Source organism: Phyllostomus hastatus, unplaced genomic scaffold (genome assembly GCF_019186645.2).
Source record: "Phyllostomus hastatus isolate PE091 unplaced genomic scaffold, TTU_PhHast_1.1 phas_scaffold_1674, whole genome shotgun sequence".
Lineage (NCBI taxonomy): Eukaryota > Metazoa > Chordata > Mammalia > Chiroptera > Phyllostomidae > Phyllostomus > Phyllostomus hastatus.
In genome coordinates, this window is record NW_025334011.1 from 13118750 (window position 1) to 13144767 (window position 26018).

At 36.4% G+C, this 26018-nt stretch overlaps 1 protein-coding gene and 1 pseudogene across 9 annotated transcripts in view; one reads left to right on the top strand and one right to left on the bottom strand.

Annotated features, from left to right (window-relative positions):
• WAC (WW domain containing adaptor with coiled-coil) overlaps positions 1-25549 on the bottom strand; it is a 91680-nt gene extending 66131 nt beyond the window's left edge. The window contains exons 1-3 of one of the 9 annotated variants that reach the window (XM_045857787.1): positions 24982-25549; positions 24013-24049; positions 22325-22520 (exon numbers count right to left, since the gene is read on the bottom strand). In XM_045857787.1, the coding sequence (XP_045713743.1) occupies positions 22325-22463 (139 nt within the window). In that variant the 5' untranslated portion in view covers positions 22464-22520; positions 24013-24049; positions 24982-25549. Of the gene's footprint in view, positions 1-22324; positions 22539-24012; positions 24050-24247; positions 24304-24415; positions 24892-24981 lie in introns of those variants that run through there. The other 8 variants (XM_045857790.1, XM_045857785.1, XM_045857786.1 and 5 more) reach the window with 8 other exon arrangements.
• Positions 6508-7072, top strand: LOC123831114 (annotated as a pseudogene).
• Positions 25550-26018: the final 469 nt, after the last annotated feature.

Below are 26018 nucleotides of genomic sequence, written 5' to 3' on the forward strand. Positions count from 1 at the left end.
ATTATCAGCCAGGAATAATATATCCAGAAAAGCTACCCTTTAAACATGAAAGAGAAACGAAGACTTTTCCAGACATACAGAAACTGAGAGAATTTATTACCAGGAAAACTTTGTTGCAGGGAATACTCAAGGGGGTTATTCTCAAAACCAAAAAACAAAGGTCACAAAACTACGAGAAAGATCACCAACAAACTTACAGCATAAATCCAGATAATTTGTGAAACATGATCTGAAATCATGTTTCATAATTTGTGAAATAAAAACATGAAAGAGGAGGGAAGGAAAGGTCTGAATTTGCAAACAGAGATCAGACACATTCAAAAGAAAAAGGACAACTGTATACATAAAACTTTCTTCTTCATAAATCTAATGGTAACCACACACACAAAAAAACCCCAAAACTGAGACATATAACTTTAAAAAAAGGGGGTGGGGGGGGACAGAAAGCAAGTATGGAATACCACCAAACAAAAACAACATTCAGAAAACAAAACAACGGAGCCACAAGCTACCACAAAAGAAAAAGTGACTGTAGAAAACCCTCATACATACACCAATAACTACTCTAAATGTAAATGAACTGAATTCAGCAATAAAAAGGCACAGAGTAGCAGACTGGACCAAAAAAGAAAACCCAACCATACATTATCTTCAGGATACAAATCTAAGTTGCAAAGACAAAGACAGACTCAAAGTGAAAGAGTGAACAATGATTTTCCAAGCAAATAGTATCCACAGAAAAGCAGGTATAGCCATACTTATATCTGACAAAATACATTTCAGGCCCTGACTGGTGTGGCTCGGTTGGGCATTGTCCCACAAACTGAAAAGTCACCAGTTTGATTTCAGGCCAGGGCACATGCCTGTGTTGCAGGCCAGGTCCCCAGTAGGGGGCATGCACAAGGCAACCACACATTGATGTTTCTCTCCCTCTTCCTCCCTCCCTTCCCCTCTCTCTAAAAATAAAATCTTTAAAAAAAATAAAGAAATATTATAAATAAAAGGAGAAGTTACCAAAGACATCACAGAAATACAAAGGACCATAATAGAGTACTTAATGAAATACTGTATGCCACCAAATTCAATAACTGGGAATAAATGGGTAAGTTCCTAGAAATATATAACCTTTCAATGCTGAATCATGAAAAATGAGAAAATATAAATAGACAAATCAACAGTGAGAAAATTGACACAACCATCAAAAACTTCCCAAAAAGTAAGACCCAGAACCAGATGATGGCTCCACTAGTGAATTCTATCAAACACTCAAAAGATCTGATACCTATCTTTCTTAAACTCTTCCAAAAAACTGAAGTACTACCCTAGCAAAAATACAAAAAAAGAAAAGTACAGACCAATATCACTGACAATACAGAGGCAAAATTCCCAAGCTAAATACTAGGAAAATATGATACATTAAAAAATAATGCATCACATTCAAGTGGGGTCCATTCCAAGGGCACAAGGATGGTTCAAAATATGCAAACTCATCAATATACCACATTAACAAAACAAATGGTATTTTCATGATGATCTTATCAGTAGATGCAGAAAAATAGCATTTGATTAAGACATAATATCCATCTATGGTTAAAACACAGTGAATAAAATAAGTATAGAAAGTACCTCAACATAATACAAGCCATATGTGAGAAACTCTTATGCTAATATCATACTCAATGATGAAAAACTGAAACTTTTTCTCTAAAATCAGAACAGGATAGGAATGTCCACTTTTACAACTCTTAAGTACTCCAAAGTCCCAGCCAGAGCGATCAGGCAAGAGAAAGAAAAGGCATCCAAATAGGGAAGGAAGAAGTGAAACTCACTTTTTTGCAGATGACATGATTCTGTATATAGGAAACCCTCAAGACTCTACCAAAAACCTACTAGAAATAATAAATACATAAAGTTGCAGAATAAAAGTTAATGTATGGAAACTCCACTGCATCCCTATATACTAACAATAAAATTTCAGAAAAAGAATGGAAACAAATTTCTTTTGTGATTCAACAAAATGAATACCCAGGAATAAACTAAACAAAGGATGTGAAGGATCTCTATACTGAAAACTGAAAAGCCTTATTAAAAGACACTGAAAAAGCCATAATGAAATGGAAAAATAGTCTGTGTTCAGACTGGAAAAATAAACACGGTTAAAATGCCCCTGTTACTCAAAGCAATATATACATTTAGTGCAATCCCCATTAAAATTCCACTGACATTTTTCAAAGAAATAGAAGAAAAAAATCATCAGATTTGTATGGAACCACAAAAGATCCCACACAACCACAGTAACCCTTAGAAAAAAAGGACAAAGCCAGAAGCCTTATATTACCTGACTTCAAATTATACTACAAAACAATAATCAAAACAGCATGGTACTGAGAAAAAAAAAAAAAAAAGACACTGAAAACCAATGGGACAAACCCGAGAACCCAGAAATAAAACCATGTGTATATGAAGAAATAATTTTTTACTAAGAGGCCAAAACCATACAATGGAGAAAAGAAATCCTTTTCAATAAAGGGTGCTGGGATCATTGGAAAGCCACACACAGAGAATGAAACTAGATTAGTTTGCCCCCATGTAAAAAAAAATAATTAAAAATCGATCAAAGACCTACATATAAGATCTGAAACAATAAATTGCATAGAAGAAAACACAGGCACTAAACTTATGGACCTTGCTCATGGAGAACATTTTATGAATTTGACCCCAAAGGCAAGGGAAGTAAAGGCAAAAATAAGTAAATGGATAAATGGGACTATATCTAACTAAAAAGCTTCTGCACAGCAAAATAAAGCACACACACACAAAAAAGGCAACCAACCAAACAGAAAATATTTGCAAACAGTTCCAACAAGGGATTAATATCCAAAATATATATAAAACTCAACACCAAACAACCCAATTAAAAAAATGGGCAGTATTATTCATGGTGGCCAAGATATGGAAACAACCAAAGTGTCCTTCAACAGATGATTGGATAAAGGAGATGTGTGGTCCATACAGTCAATGGAATACTACTCAGCCATAAGATAAAGTACTGCCATTTCAACCACATGAAGGGATCTTGAGAATACTATGCTAAACAAATTAAGTCAGTCAAAAAAAAAAAGAGAAAGAACCATATGATGTTATTCATGTGTTGGATATAAAACAGAAAATCATAGACACAGACAACAGTACAGTAGTTACCAGAAGGAAGGGTGGGGGGTGGGGTAGTAAAAAGAAAAGGGGGTCAAATATATAGTGATGAAAGATGATCTGACTTTAGGTGGTGGGCATACCACATACATATCATGTGTCATAGAAATTTATACTTGAAACCTACTGTATTTTGCTGTCTAAAATGTGCACTTTTTTTGCCCAAATTTTTAAGGGAAAAAGATGCATATTATGCATAGGCAGTATTAATTCCATATCTATATAAATATGTTTTAATCTTTTATTTATGCTTATGCATTAGAAATGTAACTCTAGAAAGCAATAATGAAGTCCATATGCAAAATAATACCCTGGAATACAGTAATTGGTTTTATATAAATAAAAAATTGAATTAAACAATTAAAATGAAAGCTATTTTCCTGAAAGTTGAGGCCAAAAATGTGGGTGCGCACTATACATGGGAGCACAGTACATACAGCAAAACACAACATATAGTTACTAACCAATGTCACCCCAATAAATTTAGTAAAATTTTAAAAACTGCATTAAAATTATGTCTGATGGCTTATTAGTTAATTATACAGGTACTCTAGTTAACTTCTAAACACCTCAGGGTGTAACACCCATTTTTATTAGAAAAGCATTGGTCCACATTAAATAATCTTGACTTACACAACCTTTTCAGAAGTATAACCAAAGTATGCAATAACTACCATTTGTTGCAATGTATAATGCACAGTTTTTTGCCCAAACTTTTGGGGAAAAATAAGGATGTGCATTATACATAAGTAATACTAATTCTGTATCTATATAAATGTTTTTAATTCTTTTATTTATGCTTATGCATTGAAAGTATAACTCTAGAAAGCAGTAACAATATCCATATGCAAAATAATACCCTGGAATACGATAATCAGTTTTGTTTCTAAATATAAACACAAATTTGAACTAAAAAAATTAAAACAAATATTTTCCTGAAAATTTGTGCCAAAAATGTGGGTGCATACTACACACAGTAAAATATGGTAGTAGTCCCAAATCTTGAGGACAATCTCATCTTAAAACTGTCACACATTTAATGGATTAAAGTGGCAAAGTTCTAACTAACAGAAAGGAAAAACAGCTTTCCTCAACCCAAAACAATCCATTCACATCCAGGCTAAAAATTCACTGCTAATGTAAAACAGCACAATTATTGTTAACAAATACCTAAATTTTTTATGCAACCAAATAACTAAGATAAAAGAGACATTTCCTTAGAACGCAGGGGTTTATAAAAATCTTTACAATATTGTATGTTTCTATGGTTTGAACCAAAGTATATTCCCAAAATTCTCTAGTACGAATATAATCTCCAAGTGATAAAATGTCACTAAGAATGAGAAGGTGCTTAAGTACGGACAACTCCAAATGGATCCTATTTAAACCCAAAACATGTTACATTTGCTTCCGGAAAAAATTAAAGGACAGCCTGCAGATTTAAAGGGTCCAGGCTATCTTAGCATCAAAGGTTCTGATTCAGTTGCCCTTAAGTGGGACTGAGTGGTACTTTTAAACACCCCAATGATTCTGGAACAAGTGGTCCATGAAGCACAGTCTGAGAAATAATGGTACATATTTATGAACATGGGGAAAAAGCTGGAATGTTTCTCTAAAACATAACAAACAGAGTTCTCTGAAATATACTGAAGTGTATTCTGAAGAATACGGAAAAATTTACAACACTTAAAATTACTGGCAGTAACAAGACATAGAAACAAGGTGAATAAATTAAGCAGTAAAAACTGATATTTACAAAACACAGAGATGTAGATTACAGCATAGGGAATATAGTCAATAATATCTTGATAAATATGTATGGATTCAGGTGGGTACTTGAAGCAGCAGGGGGGGGCCACTATATAAAGTACATGATTTTCTAATCACTTTGCTGTACACGTGAAACTAATACAGAATAATCAATGTAAACTATAATAATAAAATTAATAATAAAAAATATTACTGGCAGTATATTTTCACTTTCTGTTAAAAAAAAAAAAAGCCCTCTATAGATCCTAAATAACTGTACTGGATTCAGTCTTAAAAATCAGATACTTAGTCCTTTGGCAGAAGAAAAGACTTATGAGAAACCAAGCTTTTAAACAATCTGATGCAGCCCTAAGTAAGAATCATATTGCCACAGATGCCACTGTAATCCCTTTGCTTATACCATTTCAATTCATTCAATGTTATTACTCTCTAGTAATTATTCTTAATCACTCATTTTATGTCATTTGCAAACTACCTAAATGAAAGAAGATATTTGAGATATCCAGTGAGAAGAGCAAAGACAGACTGTGAGGCAAAAATGTGCCTGAAATGCTCTACAAAGACGTATGTGTGGCTCAAGCACAAGAGTAGAATCTAGAGGCATAAAGTCAGAGAGATAATAATGGAAGGAGTAATAACTGTACAGGGCCTGTGGGCCTTCGTAAGAACTATTCAGAGAATTTTGAGCACAGGAGTGACTTGATATGGTTGCTGCACTGAGAATAAACTGAAGAGTTAGACAGTAGCAAAGCAGAAAGACCAGTTCGGAAGACTTGAGGTTAGTGACCTAAGCAACTAGGAGGCCGTAGCTTCTATTTAACAAAATGAAGGAAACTGTGGGAAAAGGTTTGAGAGGGGGAAATGAGCTTAGTTTTCAGATCCTACAAGATAATCACCATAAACGGTTACAAGTAATTTCTAAATAGGAGCCTGAAAAATAGAAAGGAATTAACTAGGCAAAATCGGCTGAAGCAGAAATAGTATTCTAAAAGGAAAAAACAAGTGTGGAAGTTGTCACATGTGACAAAACGCTTACTATCTTCAAAGAACTGAAGCATACAGGAGGGCTAGAAAAATACAAAAAGATGCAGTAAGCTGTTCACTGAAACATTTGGACTTTATCTTAAGGGCAGTTGGAAAACAAATATTTTTATACCAAAAATTAGCAAACATGCTTTTCTTAAAAGGTAATTCTGATTCAAGGAATAAAACTGGAGGGAAGAAAGGGGTGCTATGGTAGGCTACTCCTTTAATTCAGGCAAAGAGGATAATGATCTGAGCTACAAAAAAAATGAATAGATTAAAGAACTAGCTATTTCAAAGGCAAAATCTAAGGGACAACAAACATGTTTCACCCAAACCTCAGTGCTCATTCCATAGCTATAAAAACCTACATGTGACAAATATTTACTTCATGCTAGTTTATCTGCATTTTGAAAATTCCATTTTTAACCAAAAATAAAGTGCCAAATTAGGTAATAATATTTACACTGTATTTTCCCAGGTGGGAGCTCACCAAGGAAGGCTATGTTCAGTTTCAGTGCCAAGATCGTGAAGCCCAACAGCAAAAAGCCAGAGAAGTTTGAGTCTAACATCTCCCAGGCTCTGCTGGAGCTGGATACCAACTCGGACCTGAGACCCAGCTATGGGAGCCGAGTATCACAGCAACCAAGAAAAACAAGTTGGTGGCAGTTGGAAAATAAATTATTCTTCAACTGAAATCTTTCCAGAAAATCGAAGTCCAGCTACAACAGGGGTTGGGAGAAAAAGTTCAGTGGGAAGCACAATGTTTTTATCACTCAGAGAATTCTGCCCAAGGCAACCTGAAAACATTGTTCAAAAAAAAAGTGTCCCAGGAGTTGAACTGAACTTGATAGCCATGCACAATGCAACTGGAAGGACTTGGGTTTTCCCAAGTGAAATCATGGGCAAGAAAAATTTCACATAAAATTTGACAGTAACCAGCTCATAAAGGTTCATTTGGAGAAAGGCCAGAACAACGTGTAACACAAAGTTGAAACCTTTTCTGGTGTCTATGAGAAGCTCAAGGGGCAAGGATATTAATTTTTATTTCCCCAAGTTTCAGTTGTAAACAAAAATGACTAAAATATCATTCAAAATAAAAACATTTACAACTATACTCATATACTATAACCAGCTATACTTAAAACAAGTTTAAATGACAGTCTTAAATGGCACTATATAGATGCATTATACATTTGTATTGTAATACCTTATATATTTCAACGATGAGTAAAAAAACAGAAAAGGCTGTACATTTAAAATATAAATACACAAAAGTTTCTGAAATATAAAATTAGTATATTTTTAAAGTAAGCCAACCAAAACTGGTATTTCCGCAGATTTGAGTTTAAAATATTTAATATTCAGTATTTTGAATCAAAATGAGTATTTCCCAACTTGAAAAATAAAATACTGTATTTGGTGGGCAAAAAATTACAAGATGTATTTACTGACAATGTTACAAACTAAACCTCTTTTCTATATAAACAAAACTGATTTTTATAGTATATACAGTAAAAACTTTAGGATTCCTGCTTATAATAGTCTTGAAAATTTTCATCCATGTTTCTCAATTAATAGAGAAAACGATTATGCTGTTCCCCTCTCCTCTATATAGATGAAAAAAATGCTAAATGAACACTGGTGGGAAATATTCCAGAAGTTCCCACATAAACACAAGAAGCCAAGCATACTCTATTATACTTTTGGCAGGAAGAGTTTAGTTACTATGAAATAGCAGGACACACAGCAAATATATGAAAGCGTAAATTAAAGCACAAATATCAGGTTTTCCTGCACATCTCTCAAGCCATTTATTTGAAACTGGGAAATTATCAATTCAACCTTGTTAAAAAAAATGGGAAAACAAATAAAAGCAGCAGCCAAGAAGTTATAAGATTTGCCAACAGTCAAAAAGCTAATAACCAGCAAAACAAAAACTACGTCGCTGAGATGCCAAGACTGGTGCTCTTCCCACTTTACATTTTTTCATCTTAATTCCTATTAGCAAGTTAACAACAATCTATCTCTAGCAGGATACCACATTGAAAGATACATATATCCAAATCCAAATAGAAACTTTCTTATAATCAGAATGCAGTCAATATACAAAGAGTTCTGGCACCATGACTCAACAATCTTTTTTTAGGTTTTAAATTTTAGGTGGTAGTAGTTCTGACATGTTTATTAAAAACCCAGAAAAAAAACAGTCAGGGACTTCTAAAGTACACTGCATAAAACAAATCAGAAGCCTTCTATACACTTCTCTTTCTCCAGTAGTACCTATCTAAATGACATTGAAAGGATTAGAGATACTGGAGTACTCCAAAGAATTTCACGAGGTTAGTCCATTTTACAGACTGCAGTAAGCCTCTGCATAAATCATGAAAAGTTATGAGCCGCTCTGAAAGAAATGGGTGCACTTGATGTGTAACCTGTATTGTGAACAGGAAGTCACTGTCACAGACTATGGAGACAAAATGGTTTCCTACAAGCAAAGATGTCAGACAAGGGTCTATTTTATCTTCCCACTTGTTTAATCTGTACACAGAACCTATTATAGGTAAGGTGCAGAGGAAAGAGAAGTAAAAACTGGTGGACTAGCAATAATTTAAGATATGTGGTGATACCATCTTACTGGTGGAAAGTAACAATGATTTGAAATGACTTCTAATGAAACTGAAAAAAGGAAGCACCACAGCAGGACTGCATTTGAACATCAAGATCACAAAAATCATCACTACAGAAGGCATACAAAACTTTAATAAAGACAATGAAGACCTACAAAAGGCATACACAACTTTAACACAGACAATGAAGATATCAAAATTATTTACAAAAAGATTTTGCTTACCTTGGTTCACTCATCAATTCCAATGGACACTGCAGCCAAAAAATGAAGAGAAGGCTGAGACTCAAAAGGGCAGCAAAGGAAGAAATTAGGAAAGATCATTAAGAGCAAAGACGTGTAATTACAGACCAAGGATAAGGTCTTCCACACCCTCATATTTCCAATTACTATGTACAGATGCCCAAGTGAAGAAGGCTGATAGGAAAAAAATAGATTTCAAATATGGTGCTGGAGGAGAGCTCTACGAATACCCTGGACCACCAGAAAGATGAACAAGTGGGGCCTGGAGCAATTTAAGCCTGAAATATGACTGTAAATAAATATGACAAAACTGAAGTTGTCCTAACTATTTCAGGCACGCCATCAGCAAGTAGGGTTCTTTAGAAAAGACAACAATGCTAGGAAAAAACAAAAGGCAATAAATAGAAAAGAAGGAAGACCAAATTAATAGGATGGATTGATTCCATAAAAGAAGTCATCAGAGTGAGTCCACAGGTGCTAAGTAGGGGTGATGAGGACAGGATGTTGCGGATATCATTTACAGAGTCATCAAAAGTCAGGGCTGACTCAAGGCACGTTTACACACATATAAAGAAGACACGGCTAACAAACTAAAATTTAAGTATCATTCTACCCAATAAACCTGAATTTCTCCACCTATTTAACCAACTCTGAACCTAGATAAAGGAAAACCCATAACCTATCATTCTAACTTCTATGGAAATAATTTGGTGCTTTTTAAAAGCCAGAAGATAGCTTTTTAAAAACCACTCATGTCCTAAAGAATAAACAGACAAAATTAAAAGGTGACAACGTAATGATTTTTTCTAAGAAATTAGAATATTCATATAAAAAGTTAGTAAGAAGCTTCAAAGCATTCACCTTAAACAGTCTCCAAAGATGTTATTCCTCAAAACATTTATTGTCTTTGAGAAACCATTCAGAGCTATAATATATTTACTCAAATATCTTAAGCTAATGTTTAAACTGAAGATGGATTCGACTATTAAAAACCATGAATAATTCAATGAAAATACTGGTAAGTAAGGTAGAAGAAAAGCTGCTTAACAAAGCCCTGGCTGGCGTAGCTCAGTGGATTGAGCGCGGGCTGCAAACCAGGCATCGCAGAGTCAATTCCCAGTCAGGGCACATGTCTAGGTTGCAGGCCATAGCCCCCCAGCAACTGCACATTGATGCCTGCCTCTCTCTGCCTCTCTCTCCTTCTCTCTCGCTCTCGCTTTCTCTCTCTCTCCCCCCTCCCCTCCCTCCCCTCTAAAAATAAATAAAATCTTAACAAAACAAAACTGTTTAACACTGTTTCAGAGCAAAAACAAAATGGGATTAAAGAGAAATTAAGAATGCTCTGTTACCACCCTACCTGGGTGGTTTAGTTGGTTGGAGCATCATCCCACACACCAAAGAAGGTTGCAAGTCTGATCCTGGGTAAAGGAGCCCCGCACAAACATAAGGCAATGAATCGATATTTCTTTGTCACACTGATGTTCCCCCACCCTTTCCTCTAGAATCAAACATATTCTTGGCTGAGGATTTCAAAAAGAAAAAAAAAAAATGATGTTACTGTGGCTTTTGAATTTTCAACAACACATGAACTGAATCCCAAAACACTTCCCTGTAAACCACTGCTGGATTGAAAGAAGTCTATATTCTTTCAATGACTTTACTTTTAAAAGTCAGTTTTGGCTATACTCTCTGTAGAGTGGTCACTCCTATGTCTCACTGCTTCACTAGTAAACTCTCATTTTAAACCCTAAAAAAATAAGTAACAGTTTTACTATCAAAATGCACACATTCAAGAGCTATAAAACATGCAGCGTTATCACTGCATTCTTTTTTTTTCTTCGTAAGAAATGATCTTCAGTTAAAACATTTCAGTCATTTTTTAAGGAATAAAATCAATACAATAAATTGTTAACTAAAAATAATTATAGGAAAATTCTTAATTTCAATAACCTTGAGAAACCAGACAGGCTATTCAAATATAGAATTATATTTAGAAAACAGACTCCAAACAAATTAAACCCCAAAAATCCAATGAATTATTCTGCCTAATATTCTTTAGAAAATAAAACTATAAAATCTAACTAGTAAGACATGGATTTAAGAGAATTTGAGAAAAAATGATGTAGAAAAGCAGTCAAAATTAGTAAAAAAGACTAGGTTTAAAATGTTATTTTTATTTTAAGCAGTCAAAATTAGTAAAAAAGATTAGAGTTTAAAATGTTATTTTATTTTTCAAATTACACATAATACTTTATGGGATTATAATAACGTAACTAATACTAGTCTAACAGTCATGGCCACCTAAGGGATTTTTAATGTGTTGGAATCAACATACCAATTAAGTACTTTTTTTTAAGTTTGTAATTAAAAGTTTATATAGTTTCTTGAAAGTCTGAGTTATTTGCTTCCTTCATAAACAGTACAAAAGTGACCTCAGTGCAACCAATTTAGGAATGCTAGAATAGTAAGTAATCAACTTTCAACTGAAGCCAATTAATTCTCTGAAGGAAACCACTCACCTGTTTCTCACATGTAAGAGATATATTAAATGGCATGTAAGATATTAATTTAGCATTATAGGACACCTGCATTTATATGACAGGCCCTGATATAATAAAAAGTAAAACTGTCTTCAAAGAGCTTACAGTAGAGCAGTCAAAACACTTAAGTAAAAAGTCACAATTCACTGTAAAAGAGGTGTGACAGAAATAGGTTCAAAGAAGTCTTCACACAATAAAGAACTGGGATCTTAAAAGATTAAGAGGTTTGCCCCCACCCCCCAAAAGGTAGGACAACAGTGGCAAAAGGACAGTTTTGGCTGTGAAAAATCAAAGGGACAACAGCACTTGATGCTTTAAGACTGGCTAAGTGGTTTTACATGAATGCAGTATAGGGAGAGAAGAAAGTAGTTGAGGAAAGAGTTGTTGAGACTTCTTGGCAATGGTGACTCAGAGATTTTAAATTATTCAAATTTTTAAGCTATATTTACAAGCAGAAATCTATTCTGAGATGCTCACTTTCCGGCATGAGTATAATACTGTTTTCATTTCAGTGTCTTCTATGTACATGAAACAGGAAAATTTCCCAGATTAAGTACACAAGGAAGTAGAGGAAAATCCATATAATATCTGAACAATTACTTTGCCACTAGAACATAATGAAGACCTATATCATTCAGGCTTTAAGGGTTAATGAAGGAAATAATGTTTAAATTTGTAGTCTGAAACTCAGCAATGCATAAAGAATGAGACAATAGATCTATTAAAAGGATACTGCAATAGTTAAAAGCCATGAGGTCTAGAATTGCCCCTAAACACAGAAGAAAAGAAAAAACAGTTAAGGATAACTTCTCAAGTAGTACAAGGACAGGAAACAGATTTTAGGAAGCTGCTTATGGACCATCATATGAAACATGTCTAGTAACAAAAACAAAAAACAAACAAAAAAGTGTGGGACCAAAAATCAAAGGATAGAGTCTGAAGAATGAAAAGCATCAAGGAGAGAACATAATTACACAAACATATAAAATTAAGGTTAGTTTACAGTTTTACAAAGTAGTGTCTTGTGACTTAACCCTTAATATTCTTTATAATTTAAAGGCCCCTCGATAAATGAGACATATATCTGTGCATACGGTATTAAACACAAAATCTTTAAAACCCTGTTAAAGAGCCATTAAGATGAACAGAAACTTGACCAAATCATCACAGTAAAGGCTGCAGGAAGTCAAGGAAACTGCTTCTAACAGCCCATCATTCTGTGATCCAACTTCCCTAGGTTTCTCCTTATTACAATGAATGTCTTCATGATCAATCAACACTTTCATAAATTTGGAAGAGTCCACAAAATTTTTCGTCACAATTCAAGTGTTAAATGCAAAATACTTTATTGTAATCCTCTCCTCATCCAAGCCAAAATATTCTAAAGTAACCTATTTTACTAGCATTGCTTTTTGGCCAATAGAAAGTGAACCTAATAACCTGTTTTACTAGCATTGCTTTTTGGCTAATAGACTACTCCTGTGAGTACAAACAGGTGAGAACTTTCCGGTAGATGCCAATATTTGACATGCTACTCTGATGTACTGTCACACAATTCAGAGGTAATCAAAGATTAAACCAAAAGATTAGTACTATATAAATATAGCAACCACCCTAATCAAATTTCTTTTAAAATGCAACTGCTCCTAAGGCTTATTTCAAAAAAACTGCTAACACCTGATGTCAGTCTGAGTATAACAATTCAGGTGAAAGCTATTTCTCAAACAGACAAAAAAGCTAAATGAAGTTCACCACTTAACTGTCTCAGGATAGCCTGATGGTACAGGGACTGGGGGTGCAGGGTGGGGGAGGGGAGAATATGGAGTGCCAAAGACTTTTATCAATAGCCATGGCTCCAGATACTACCCCAACATATCTTATTGACCCGTCCAGTTGCTAATATGCTTAGAACCTTCTCTGTCTAGCATTAGTTCTACTCTGGATGTCCATACCACAAGACATCAAGTTAGCTGTTTAATGCTTCATTTAACTTTCTTTCCTTAATGTCCAATTCAGAGTTCCTCCTTTTCCTGTGTGGATTCTCCATAGATCTGTAGCTTAGAAATATCTAAATTAAACTAGTGTTTATTTGAAAGTTCAGTTTTCTAGTCTCTATCCCCCACTGCTCTGATTCAAGATATTAAGTTGGGCACTCGTAGCTTGAACAGCATCTCAGGTGATTCTAATAAGCTGCCAAATTTGAAGAAATTAAGCTAAATATGTATTTTGTTTTTTGAACCCTTACATCTATCCTAAAAATCCCTTCACTGCCAAGTGCTGGTAAGAGCAGGTACCAAATTAGACTTGCCCTGTGGTCCCTTTTCACGTAGCTCTCACTTGCCCGACTACCAGTATTTTCCTTTCTAACTGTACAGGAAAAAGGAAGCACGGGCTTGAAACCTGGAACTGCTGACCTGACACTAGCTCTTCATTAATCACAGAAATAACAGTAAGCCTAGTAATTTACTGTGTCACAGTCCAAGCACTTAGCTAAGTGCTTTGTAAGTCTTTTACATTCACAATTTCATTTAACCCCACAACAATCTTGGGGAAGTGGACACACAAACTCAAGATAAATGTCTGAGGTCACCTAGCCACAAGTACCAGAGCCAGAATTTAAACACAAATCTAACTGAAAGAAGATTTCAGCAATCAGTTACACCTAAGAAGTAAGGTAAGGTTTATTGGTTTGGCCAAAAAGTTCCTTTTGTTTTTTCTGTATGATGGCTCTAGTAGTACTTAGTTGTCTTTAACTTCATTCAAAACAATTTTGTTAGACTGTATTGTGACAGCTGTCATATCAGCATGCATTTATAAAAAACTCACCAAAATTGGTGAATTTTGTGCAGCCATTTTAATATTGAAGAGAAGCAACATTTTTGGCGCCCTATATTTCAAGAAAGGTAAAAACTCAACTGAAACGCAAAAAAAGATTTGTGCAGTGTATGGAGGAGTTGCTGTGACTGATCAAACATGTCAGAAGTGGTTTGCAAAGTTTCTTGGTACTACAGACATTCTGGCCAAAAAATTCTTTGCTGTGAGGCTGCCTTATGCATTGGAAGATGCTTAGCAGCACACCCCTGTCTTCTACCTACTTCTTAGAAGCCAATAGCAGGAGATAGCCAACATACTCAAAATATCCAAATCAATGAAGTTAGTGGTGAGCCCTGGCTGGCGCAGCTCAGTGGATTGAGCACGGGCTGTGAACCAAAGTGTCGCAGATTCGATTCCCAGTCAGGGTACATGCCTGGGTTGCAGGCCAAGACCCCCAGCAACCGTACACTGATGTTTCTCTCTCTCTCTTTCTCCCTCCCTTCCCTCTCTAAAAATAAATAAAATCTTAAAAAAAAAAGAAACAAACTTAAAAAAATAAATAAAGTTAGTGGTGAAATGAAAAATGTGTGTTTTATTTTAGGAAGAAACTAAATGGACTTTTTGGCTAACCCAATAATATTCTATTAAAAAGTACTCATAGTTGACCCTTTCAAACTGATATTCTTAACACCGAGTGTCTGTTGAGTCCACTATGCAAATATTAAGTACAAGCCACAAAAAAAAAAAAAGGAATAATACAATATGAAAGCATTTCAATAAAAATTCTAGGCAGGCTATTTATACAATCCTCCTGATATTTTATGGCATAAGAATGTGTTCTATGAAAACTACTGATTAAATTCCAAAATTACAGCACTTGAGAGAATATTGTTTTTCCCCTCCCTGCCATTTCCTAATTTTTCTATAATAAATGTGTACTAACAGAAAAATTGTAGTACAAGAAGCACTATGTACAAGCATACCTCATTTTATTGTACTTTCCGGAAGTTGCTTAAAAAAAAAAAAAAAAAAAGGACAAATCAAAGGCCAGGTCCTCCTCCAGCAAATACGCAAAGTATGCCTATAGTTTAAGAAACTATTAACTCCACCCCTGCCTTACATAAACATTACATAAACATGGTATTTCAAAAATAAAGCATATAAATTTTTTTCTTTAGAGAAACAGGAATTATGTGTAAAAGCTAGACAGAACAACAAACAACAAGGTGATTATATTTTCCAGAACTGTGCTGTCCAATTCAATAGCCACCGACTACACGTGGGAAGTAGGCACATGAAATGTGGCCAGTATGAACTAAAATGGGATTTAAGTGTAAAATACTGGATTTCAAACACCTTGCAGAACAAAAGGGCCATAGAGAAACTTATTTTCTTAATATCAAGTACATGCTGAATATTTTAGATGTATTGTTACTTGAAATATACTAAAACGCACTTCACTTCACTATCACCTCAACATTGCTACTGGAAAACCACACGTGATTATACTTCCACTCAACCTTGCTCCGAACCTTGTCACTCACATGCAGCCAGTAACACAGGCACCATTTGGGATCTTGTTTAAAAAAGAGCCCTGGGCCCCAACTCAGAACTGCTGAACTAGAATATGAATTTTAGCAAGATCTCCAGGTGATCGTATAGAAATGGTCAAATATGAAAACCAGTGTTCTAGGAAACTGCAATAATTTCCCCTAAATCGTGACAACCCCAATATTCTTGTCTACCCACATACTGAACTATTACAAGCTGTCAGATAGTATTCTAGGCAATAGTGATACATGAGGATAAAATCATTAACAAAACAAACACACACTCTGTTCTCAGAGAACTTATATTCCCAAGACAAGCAAACACAAACAAAAATACAGGCAGTTCTGCTATCACGCTTTGTTCTGAAAACAAATTTGTTTGAGTGCCACTGATACACCAAAAAACTATCTGAGCACAACGAATTCTCCACTTACTTATGAATGATTTCACCTGTGAGAAATACTACCTGTACCCAGCTGAACATTACACAGATTCACAAAGACACACACCTCAAACATCTGCCAACTACCTCAGTTCACTCTGTAAGTTGTCATACCCATCACAATTGGTGTTACAACTTTCAGAGGGTTATTTCAGATAACCCTCCTTCCATCACTCACAATAACAAGCTTCAATCCTTCTACAAACCTATTACAGGTCTTTGTCGAGGTACAGTTATATGCATTATACTGTTCATGTACTCATTAACCATTTAATGTTATATGATTTTGTTAATTATTTTTTAACATGTCACTGACGATTTTGAATATTGTTCCCCCTGCTAAACACATTTCCCCCATAAATACCAGACATGTGGTTACTCAGGGTCTTTTATAGGTCTTGGTAAGTAACAATCACTGGAGGGCTCTGAATATAAGAGTGATGTGAGCTGTCAGTTTAACTAGGTACTGCATGGAAAAATAGTTGTGTGAAACAAAAAGGATGCAGGGACACTGTTCAGGAGGCTCTTGCAGAGTCCTGGTAAAGAGAAGGTGGTAGCCAGGTCTACAGTGGTTGTATTTTAAGTAATAAGAAGAAGTTATACTTGGGAGTATAATTTGAAGGTGGAGATAAGGTATTAGGTATAGCAAAGAAACTCACTTTCCAATTTCAACAATAGGCTGGATACTTTAAATTGGATTATACTTTCATCAGTGAAACAGGAATAATCTGATCAACCTATTTCAAAGGGTTGTATGGAATCAATGTGAAACATTGTGAAAGCTTTAAAAGATGAGAAACAATGTGAAAGCTTTAAAAATTATGAAATATCACATAAATCATAAAAAGAAAGCCAACTCTTCATAGATTATATTTTCAAGCCCCCAATAATTGCTTCTGAGCTGACAAACAGTACCTCCAGTGCTTGGTATAAAGTTCCCAAAACAGAATCCAGTTACAGATACAGTCCCAGTTACAGAATCCCTATAAAGATGCCCCAGCTCATTGCTATCTTTGCTGTTTCCATCATCCTAACAAAATGATACACTGCATACCCCAAAACCATTATGCACAACAGAGTAAAACAGGTATTTTATTGAGACAATCTAGAATAAATTTTCTGAGTTATAGGTAAAAAACCCTAAGTATATTACACTAAGAACTTTAAATATTAACATATCTTGCACAACTAAAAAACAGTTCAAGACTGCCTTAGAGATCAAAGTAAACCATTCCAAAATATTCTGATTGTGAAATAGAACTGTTTCTATTTCATCACATCATAAATATATAATAATCTTATCTTTAAAAATAAAATGTTAACAATGTAATTACTAAGATAAATGACATTTTCAAATGCACACACAAATATCAAAGTATATTTCTTCTAAAATTAAGGAGGAGCGAATTATTAATACTGCTAATGTGCCAATCATTTTGTTTCTCTTGAAATGGAATACCTGTTTCCTGTGCTCTCTTTTCAACTATTCTACGGAAATCTGATACAAACATATCTGCCTAGTTTACTATCTTCCTATAAAGCATCGATCAATAAAAATAGGTAACATTTATCTCTGATCTTTAGAAAAATACTTCACATTTGTCAATGGTCTTAAAATCCAAATTTTAGTAAATTTTAGAGTCTGTATAAAATTTTCAAGTTGCTTTGAAAACGTGTCTTGAAATGTGATAGCTTAATGGCTTCTTGCTAGTAAAAATTTTGCCAAGTTTTCACATTAAAACTAAAAGTAAAATCTTGACACATAACTTAAGCCTACAACTACACACATACAATGGGTCAATCAATGTCAATGCCCTGGCTTCCATATGTACCATAATTAGGTAAAATGTAACCACTGGAGGAAGTCGGGTGAAAGCGTTAAATAGCATCCAAGCAAAATCACCTTTAGACTAATTGTGCTACAGTAAACACGCAACAAATAAGCTTTGAACATGCCTAATGTTTCACCTCTGACAGCACATGCGATTTATCAGATGGAACTGACTTAACTGTCACTATTTGTTCGATTTTACCTAAGTAAAATTTCCCTTATTTGTAAAACTGTAAAGCAGGGATATTATGTGTTCTATCTACCTTCCAAGATCAAAATGAGGATCAAATGACACTTTTCTTTATTTTTAGAGACAGCAGGGAAGGGAGGGAGAAAGAAAGGGAGAGAAACATCGATGTGTTGATGGTTGCCTCTCTCACACCCTCAACTGAGGACCTGGCCTATAACCCAGGCATGTGCACACTGACTGGGAATCAAACTGGCAACCTCGCAATTCGCAGAGCAGGGCTCAGTCCACTGAGCTACACCTGTCAGAGCGAGACTTCATTTTCACAGCATGCTCTAAAATTACAAATGCAGAGCATATTTCATTTTATTCAAAACCTAGCTATTAGAATAACCAACCATAAGATCACATTGTACAAGTACCACAGCCTATTATCCAATGTGAAAAGATTCAAACATTACTAAATTATATTTAAAAAGCTATTAAGAACAGCAATTATCCCCAATAGTCCCACTGAACAAGACACTTACAGTAATCTTTGTTTGAAATTGAATGAAAATATATTTCCAAATTTCTCCAGATATGGCTGACAAAATGAGATAAAAACTTCGCTGTGTAGTTAAAAACTTTAAAATCTTTAGTAATGTTTACCAAACTACCAAATGCAATTTCCTTCAACTCAAAAGATATCTGAATGCTAACTAAAAGCAACACAAATTCACTAACATCCCAAGAGTATTTTTCAATTAACCAATTGAGCTACACTATCTCTCCTACAAAGATGTTTCCAAAAAGTATTCAAATATGTATTTTAAGTTTATTACTGTTAATGCTGAGAAAAATGAAAAAAATTAAAGAAGCCTCAAGAGGCTGATGTTTTGTGGAACAGCTTTATAGTCTTGTTGTAATGATACCCTTCATTCCTAAACTCATTTATACTATCATCATTTCTTTTTCTGTATTTTTTTTAGTCCATCATCATGCTTAAAGTTACTAGATAAAAAGAGCCAGTCCTTGAAAACAAACACATATTTAAATCAAATGGAAAAAGTTCTATCATTCAATAAAAGTACAAATTCCACCTGTATTGTATGTTCACTCTTCTGAGGTTCGGATGTCAGCTGCACCTTTAAAAACCTGTCTCAGCTATAAGAAAACAAATCTAATAATTGTGCCTTAAGATTCTTGCTTTTGGTTATCTTTAAACAAAAGATTGTATGATTTGCAGATAGATCACAAAATATGTAAAAACTTATTTCCCCTTAGTTTACAACAGATAATCTAATACATTCCCTTTAACAAATCCTAAGGGATAAAAGCTCTAAATCTTTTACCTGCATACTATGTTGCACTAAGTCTTTAAAGATTTCTAGTAGTGACACAATCCTCAATCTCTGCTTTCTTTTTACTGTATACCTTAATATCCTTTTCATGCATTACTTCTAAATTATCACAGTTCAAAGAAATTTAAGGTGCTGTGAAAGAAATCTAGTAATTACTGAAAAACAACACATCTTACAAGTTCTACATTTAACTTGCTTTGTAAAATTCAAGTTACAAATCACAGCACATAGGTTCTTACATTAATATTTACCAACATCATCAGATTTTTTAAAGCTCCTAAAATTAAAAAAAAAAAAATTTTTGAAATTAGTTCAAAAAACAAAATAATAACCTGTTCTTACATTGTCAGTTACACATGCTGAGAGCAGATAATCCAACTCACCTGCATTTGACTTTGGATACTGTCTTTGACTTTATATATGAGTATTTATATATATTTGTATTCATATTTAAAGACAAAAACCTAACAAAATACAAATACCTATAATAAAAATTATGCACATGCACTTTTAAAACTTAGATTCAAACATGTTGGCACTGAAAAAAAATCTGAAGTCAAAGTACAATGACTAAATATCTCAGTATTAAATGAGGGAAGAATCACCACTTTACATCTTTAAAAGACAGAATTTACATCAAAGATGCACTCTGAACTCCAGAATGGAGACCTCCTATTTTACGGTAGTCATTATTCCTACTAAGTGTAAAGGAATTTGGCAACCAGGACTAGTAGGGATTGTACTAATAGGAGTAGAGTTACAGTATTAATGAACAGGCTCCATAGTAAAACAGACAAGTGGCTAAAAAGCAAGTTAAAAGGTGAGGCCTAACTCTCCCAATGACTAGATCTGAAAAATAAGAAGTTTCTTACAAATGGAGCTAAGGAAACATCAACAAGCAAATGCAAATAAAAAGGAAACTAAAACCCAACAAGAAGTATCTGGAGTTCACACAGAAGTAAAAAGTCCAAATAAAGAAAATAGGAGTCAAGAAAAAGTAAGTTATCTACACCACTAACTCTTGAAAGTCAAAGCCTTTAATAGTTTCAAGTGCAGGATCACATCTTATCTTTACTTCCAGGAATACCACCCCATTGCTGGCACACAGTGGATGCCCCATGGTTACTGAATAAATAAGCAACAGAATGTTCTTGGGATTATTTCACCTGTAAAAGAATTTACCAGGCACAATTCATCATAAATGTACATCAAGATCCCTAGAGCACCCAAACTGATTTCTTCCTGAATTTGAGAATAGATGATACATTAACCAGGTCATAATCACTAAGAGAACCTAAGATATTTATCTGTAAGGAGATGAGGTATCACATTAAATTTTGTCACAATTAGCAAATTTTAAACATAAAGCACAGTACGATACAAACAGCATATGCCAAGAACTAAAATTTGAAATGAAAACCACTATAGAAAAGTGACTGAAAATAGTATCATCTCAGACTATACAGAACACTATGGAAAATTTACCCACAAAACTGAAAATACTAATAGTTTAGGTAATTTACCATCGAAGAACTTTTAGTATTTTAATAACCAAACCTACATTCTGTTACTTGCAAACAAAAATATGGTTTATCTGCATAAGTAGCACAAAGCTACAGCTAGTCAACAGAGAATTATACTTTCTATTCCATCTCAATGAAATCTCCTATTAATGTCCTCAACCCACTGTTTCTCAGTATTTGATCACACTGAGTAAAACTGATTTCTATTTTAGGAAGAAACAAAAACAAACAAAAAAAGAGAGAGAACCAGAAGATACAGAATATTTTTTAAACATGAAGAAAGTATTAAGAAGATATTTGATGATCAGAGACAGAAAGCCACATGGTACTCTAGTGAGTTTCTTCAGAAGCTTATAAAAGCACAATCAATATTGTAGTTATCTCAACCATATTTTCTATTAAGTGATATAAGATCTTACAGTGGGGAAAAATATAGATGTCTTAATCTTAGTGAAATTGCTTTGTTCCTCAATGCATGCTTTAGACAGTATCTGGTATTTAGTGAATTTGGGAAAATTAAGTCTGGAAACAGTTACTGAGTTTACTTTATTTTTTTCTCAACATCCTACCTCAGAGAGCTGGAGGCAAGGTAGTAACTGAAGGGTACCAACATTATACAATAGAAATGAAGCTAATTATAAAAAAGTTGAATGTCTGAATAAACACAATATAGCAGATACATACATTATGAAGACCCAGGAAAATATGGAAAACATATTTTAAATGTTTATAACAAAAAGCTAAAAAAAATTTTCAGAATCGCAAATTATTTCTTTAACCAGTGAACTGTCTCCAAACACGAAATGTTTTAAATTCATAATTTATCATTAGAAAATACATTTGAGGCCCTTAAAAAACAGATTCAAGCAGCAATAAGCACCTCAAAATTACCTAAGCCAAATAAAATAAAATATTTACTTGGAAGGTAAAAATTCCTTTCTTGGGAAAACGTCCTGAAATTCTCTCATCAAAGCATTTGGCAGACTATATTCAACATGCATTGTCCTATGGGATACCCTGTTGGGAGTCCCTTTTTAGATGCTTGAGTCAGCAATCTTATTTTTCCAGTAACTTTTTCAAAAATCAAATAAATGGATAGAAATTAAAAATTTTCATAATATAACACTGCCATATGGTTATTATTGCCACCTATTATTTTACACAGAGCAATTGTTAAAAAATATATATATGTGAAAGTTGCAAGAAAAAGCTACTCACCACCATCCCTCTCTCTAACTCTGTGAATATGCACATTTTTGGCCTTACTGTGACCTGTGCTGTCACTGTATTTGTTCTCAGGACTATCAGATCTCCGCAACATTTTATTTGGTGGTGAAGGATCTGCGGCGTCTCGCATTTTTTCATGTCTGTGATCACCACTACTGGGGTGACTCTTCGATGAATACTTAAGTGCCTGTAAAACATCACCCCCCCAAAAAAAGAGAGAAAAAATTTAAACTTTAAACGTAACTTCCTAAATTCATTTTATCATAAAATTTGGTGTTTTAACGTCATTAAGTTTTATGAATTTATATCGGTAAAATTAAAATTTCCATTTCAATTGTGACTTAAGTTATTCAGACAAGACCTAAATGCCTAATTTATCATAAGGCTCCTCATACAAATTATACCATATGTTTAAAAAAAAAAAAAAAAAAAACTCTAGTTCATAAAGTACCTTGTACATACATGAAATCAAACACCTCGGTACATTTATTCCTTTATAAATTTTTCTGGGAATTAAAAAGCTTAATCTAAAGAAAAGCAGAAACTGAGTTCTATTGTCATCTATTTCTGCTCTACAGCTGATGCAAAGATTCAAGTAAATTGAGCTTAAGCCTGTTTCTGAAAACCTACAAAAAAAAGAAAGCATCAGTTTCTCCCATTCTAACTTAAAAAAAATAGCATTTCAAACCTACCTTACCTACTCTGACAGGTGTGGGAAATCAAGGTATAAGAAAACCTAATGAAATTTAATGCAGTCTTCACAATAGTGCTTAAATTTTATCCTTACACATATTTAAAACAACCATGATACAATGTAATTATGTTTTAGAGGGACAGATTCAATTCAGTTTAATCTTTGATATCCAAATGTAATGAACAATGGTTCACACATCAGAGGACATAGGGTTTTTAAGTTGAGCTTTAACTGATGCCAACCAGTTACAGAACTATCAGCTTAGAAACCTACTCTTATATGACTGCAATGATTAGATGTAAAAATATATACTTCTAGAGCCATCTAATAGTTAACAAACCTTTAGAGATTCCCCCCAAAACAGACGCCACCTGTATAATTTTTTAAAACTTTACATGCAGCAACTGCAAAAACAAAAAGGGACCTACATAACTAGAACCCTCCACATCAGAATGAGTTATCCAAGTATCCCAAGACCTTAATTCCTACAGAGCCAAAAGCACCATCTCTCACTAGTAAGGCAATTATTTGCCCCCAAAACAACTAAATTGAGACGGGATAGTGGTTTGCAACACACTTAAGAGTTGCATTATCAATTAGTTGTTTCTTTCCATACCTTACATCTAATTTTAAGATCTTAACGTTAACTTTTACTTCCCAATAAAATACAATATAGAAACCTATCACCCCATCGATTATTTCACGCCCAAATAATCGAATCAAGTCCTTTCTGGCTGAGAATGACTTTTTCCTTAAAAAAACTGAACTTCCTCCACTCTGCTGTCAAAGTAAGTCACTAAACCTTTTTGGGGAATGCTAGTGGACTCAAACAGAGCATTTTAAGGGGACCGGCACTGCTACTTAAGGATTTGTTGCACCGAAAGGCCTGTAGCGACATCTGAAGCCTGCGCTCGAGTACTAGGTCCTTCCTCCCTTCCCCCCTCCGTCCCCGCATCTACCCCTCCACCCCGGCATCGCCTGGTACCTGGTAAGGCTGCGAGTCCCCCCTCCGGTCGTGACAGCTGAAAAACAGGAAGAGAGACGGCGACTTGAAACATCTCGAGGGAAAGGAAGAAAACGCCCCCCCCAAGCGCCCCTCCCCACGGGAGACCCACCAAACGACCGGGCAGAGAGCCCGCACACGCACACTCGCCGCTTTTAAAGGCGGTTTGACGAGGGCGAAACACCGCGAAATGGCCCTGCGCTCCTTCCACACTCACTCTGGCCTCGCTTGCTCGCGCCACCGCTCCTCCTCCCAGCCCGATCCGGACCAGGGTTAACAACAAAAATGGCGGCTCCGCCAGCAGCCGATAAGGAGGAACAGCCCCCCCCACCGCCGCCACCCCCGCCCGCGCCGCGGCCCAGCCCGAAACGAAAAGCCAATTTACCCATCACTGAGTCTCTGCTGTTTCCTCGCATACATTACCATCAATGCACGACCTGTGAGTGTGTGTCGGGGGAGGGGGGAGAGCAGCCGCGAGGGGCGGGCGAGCGGGCGGGCGGCAGCACCGGCACCAGGGTCCGGCGCGCCCTCGGCGACTCTCAGCACCTCCCCGTTACTGGCGCCGGCGCTCCCGGGCCATCTCCCTCCGTCCACACCACGCTCACTCTCAGCCCGGGGAGAGGCGCCACCTACACGGCGGAAGCGGCCAACTGGGGGGGAGGAGGGCAATAAGACGCGTCCTGCTCAGCCCGGCGGAGAGCAACTGCCTTCTCCGCCTTCTCCTCCTTCGCCGCCTCCTGCCCTCCTCTGCCCCAGCCGCCACTTGGCCCTTCTCCTCCGCCAGCCGCCGCCGCCGCCGGTGCCGCCGCTGCCGCTCCACCAACTACATCCGGGCAACTCCGAGGCTGCGGCCTTCGGCAAACCTCGGCAGTTTCCGCCGCGCCCCTCCTCTGCCACCCTGGGCCCTCCTCCCTTTCCGCGCGCAACTCCGGCACGCCGTCTTCGGCAAACCTCGGCTCGCTCCTCTTTTCCTCTTCCTCTTCCTCAGAGGCCTGGCTCAACGCCTCGACACCCGTCAGTTCTTTCCGGTTGCCGCTGCTTTCCTCACGCTCACGCTGGCCACTGCCGTTCCAGTTTAAGGAGACTCCTGCCTGGGGACCAGCTCGAGGCTGGTCCCAGGAGCCCCGGGGTGCGCCGGGAAGGAGCCGCCTTCGGGAGGAGGACGGTGGGGCGCCAGAGAAGCCATCTCGGACTAAATAAGGGAGGCTGGGGCTACTGCGCGTGCGCCGAGGTGGGGGCACAAGAAGGGGGGGGTTGTCCTAGGAGAGCGTTCGGGCTGCAGGCGCCCGCCCCTCCGGGCTCCGGCAGGGTGGTCGCAAACCGTTCGGTAGGCGAGAGGCGAACGGTTATCTTGGAGCTTCCTCCGCGAGCTGCGTCCGAAGCTGCTGTCAGCGAGGTGGGCAGCGCGCGACTACCCTCTCCGGCCCTTTTCGTGGATCGAAACTGGTCCTGGGCCCCAGCCTCACACGGGGCGCTTAACGCGCCGCAGTCCTGGGACTGGCAGGGCAGCTTCGAGCTGGCGCGCGGCCGGTTAGAAGTAAGTCCCATTCCCAGAAGCGAGCCTTCCGGATGAGGAGTGACGAATATGAATGATTTAGGATGTGTGCCTGCGCGGCTGTGGGGTGGACTTGCCAAGCCTGAGCCGGAAGCGCTGCTCGGGCATTGAATTAAAACGTCGATGAGCCTGAGCTTTAGGGGAATGGGAGACTTGGGAAAAGTGTTGAAAAGCCTCACCCTTGTTTAAGATTTTCCACCCCCAGCCGGTCCCAATCCACCTTCTCCTTCTTTTGGCGGTTCGAGATGTGAATGAAAGCATAGGTTGGGTTAAAGGAAACTGCTACAAATTTAATTTTACAGACTACAGGCATAATGGCAACATTGGCTCATAAGGAGGAAGAAAGTCAGTTATACCAAAATATTAAGTTTTATTTGAGGGTGGTAGTGTTCAGGTAATTTTTTTCCCTTCTCTTAAACTCCTGCAACAATAA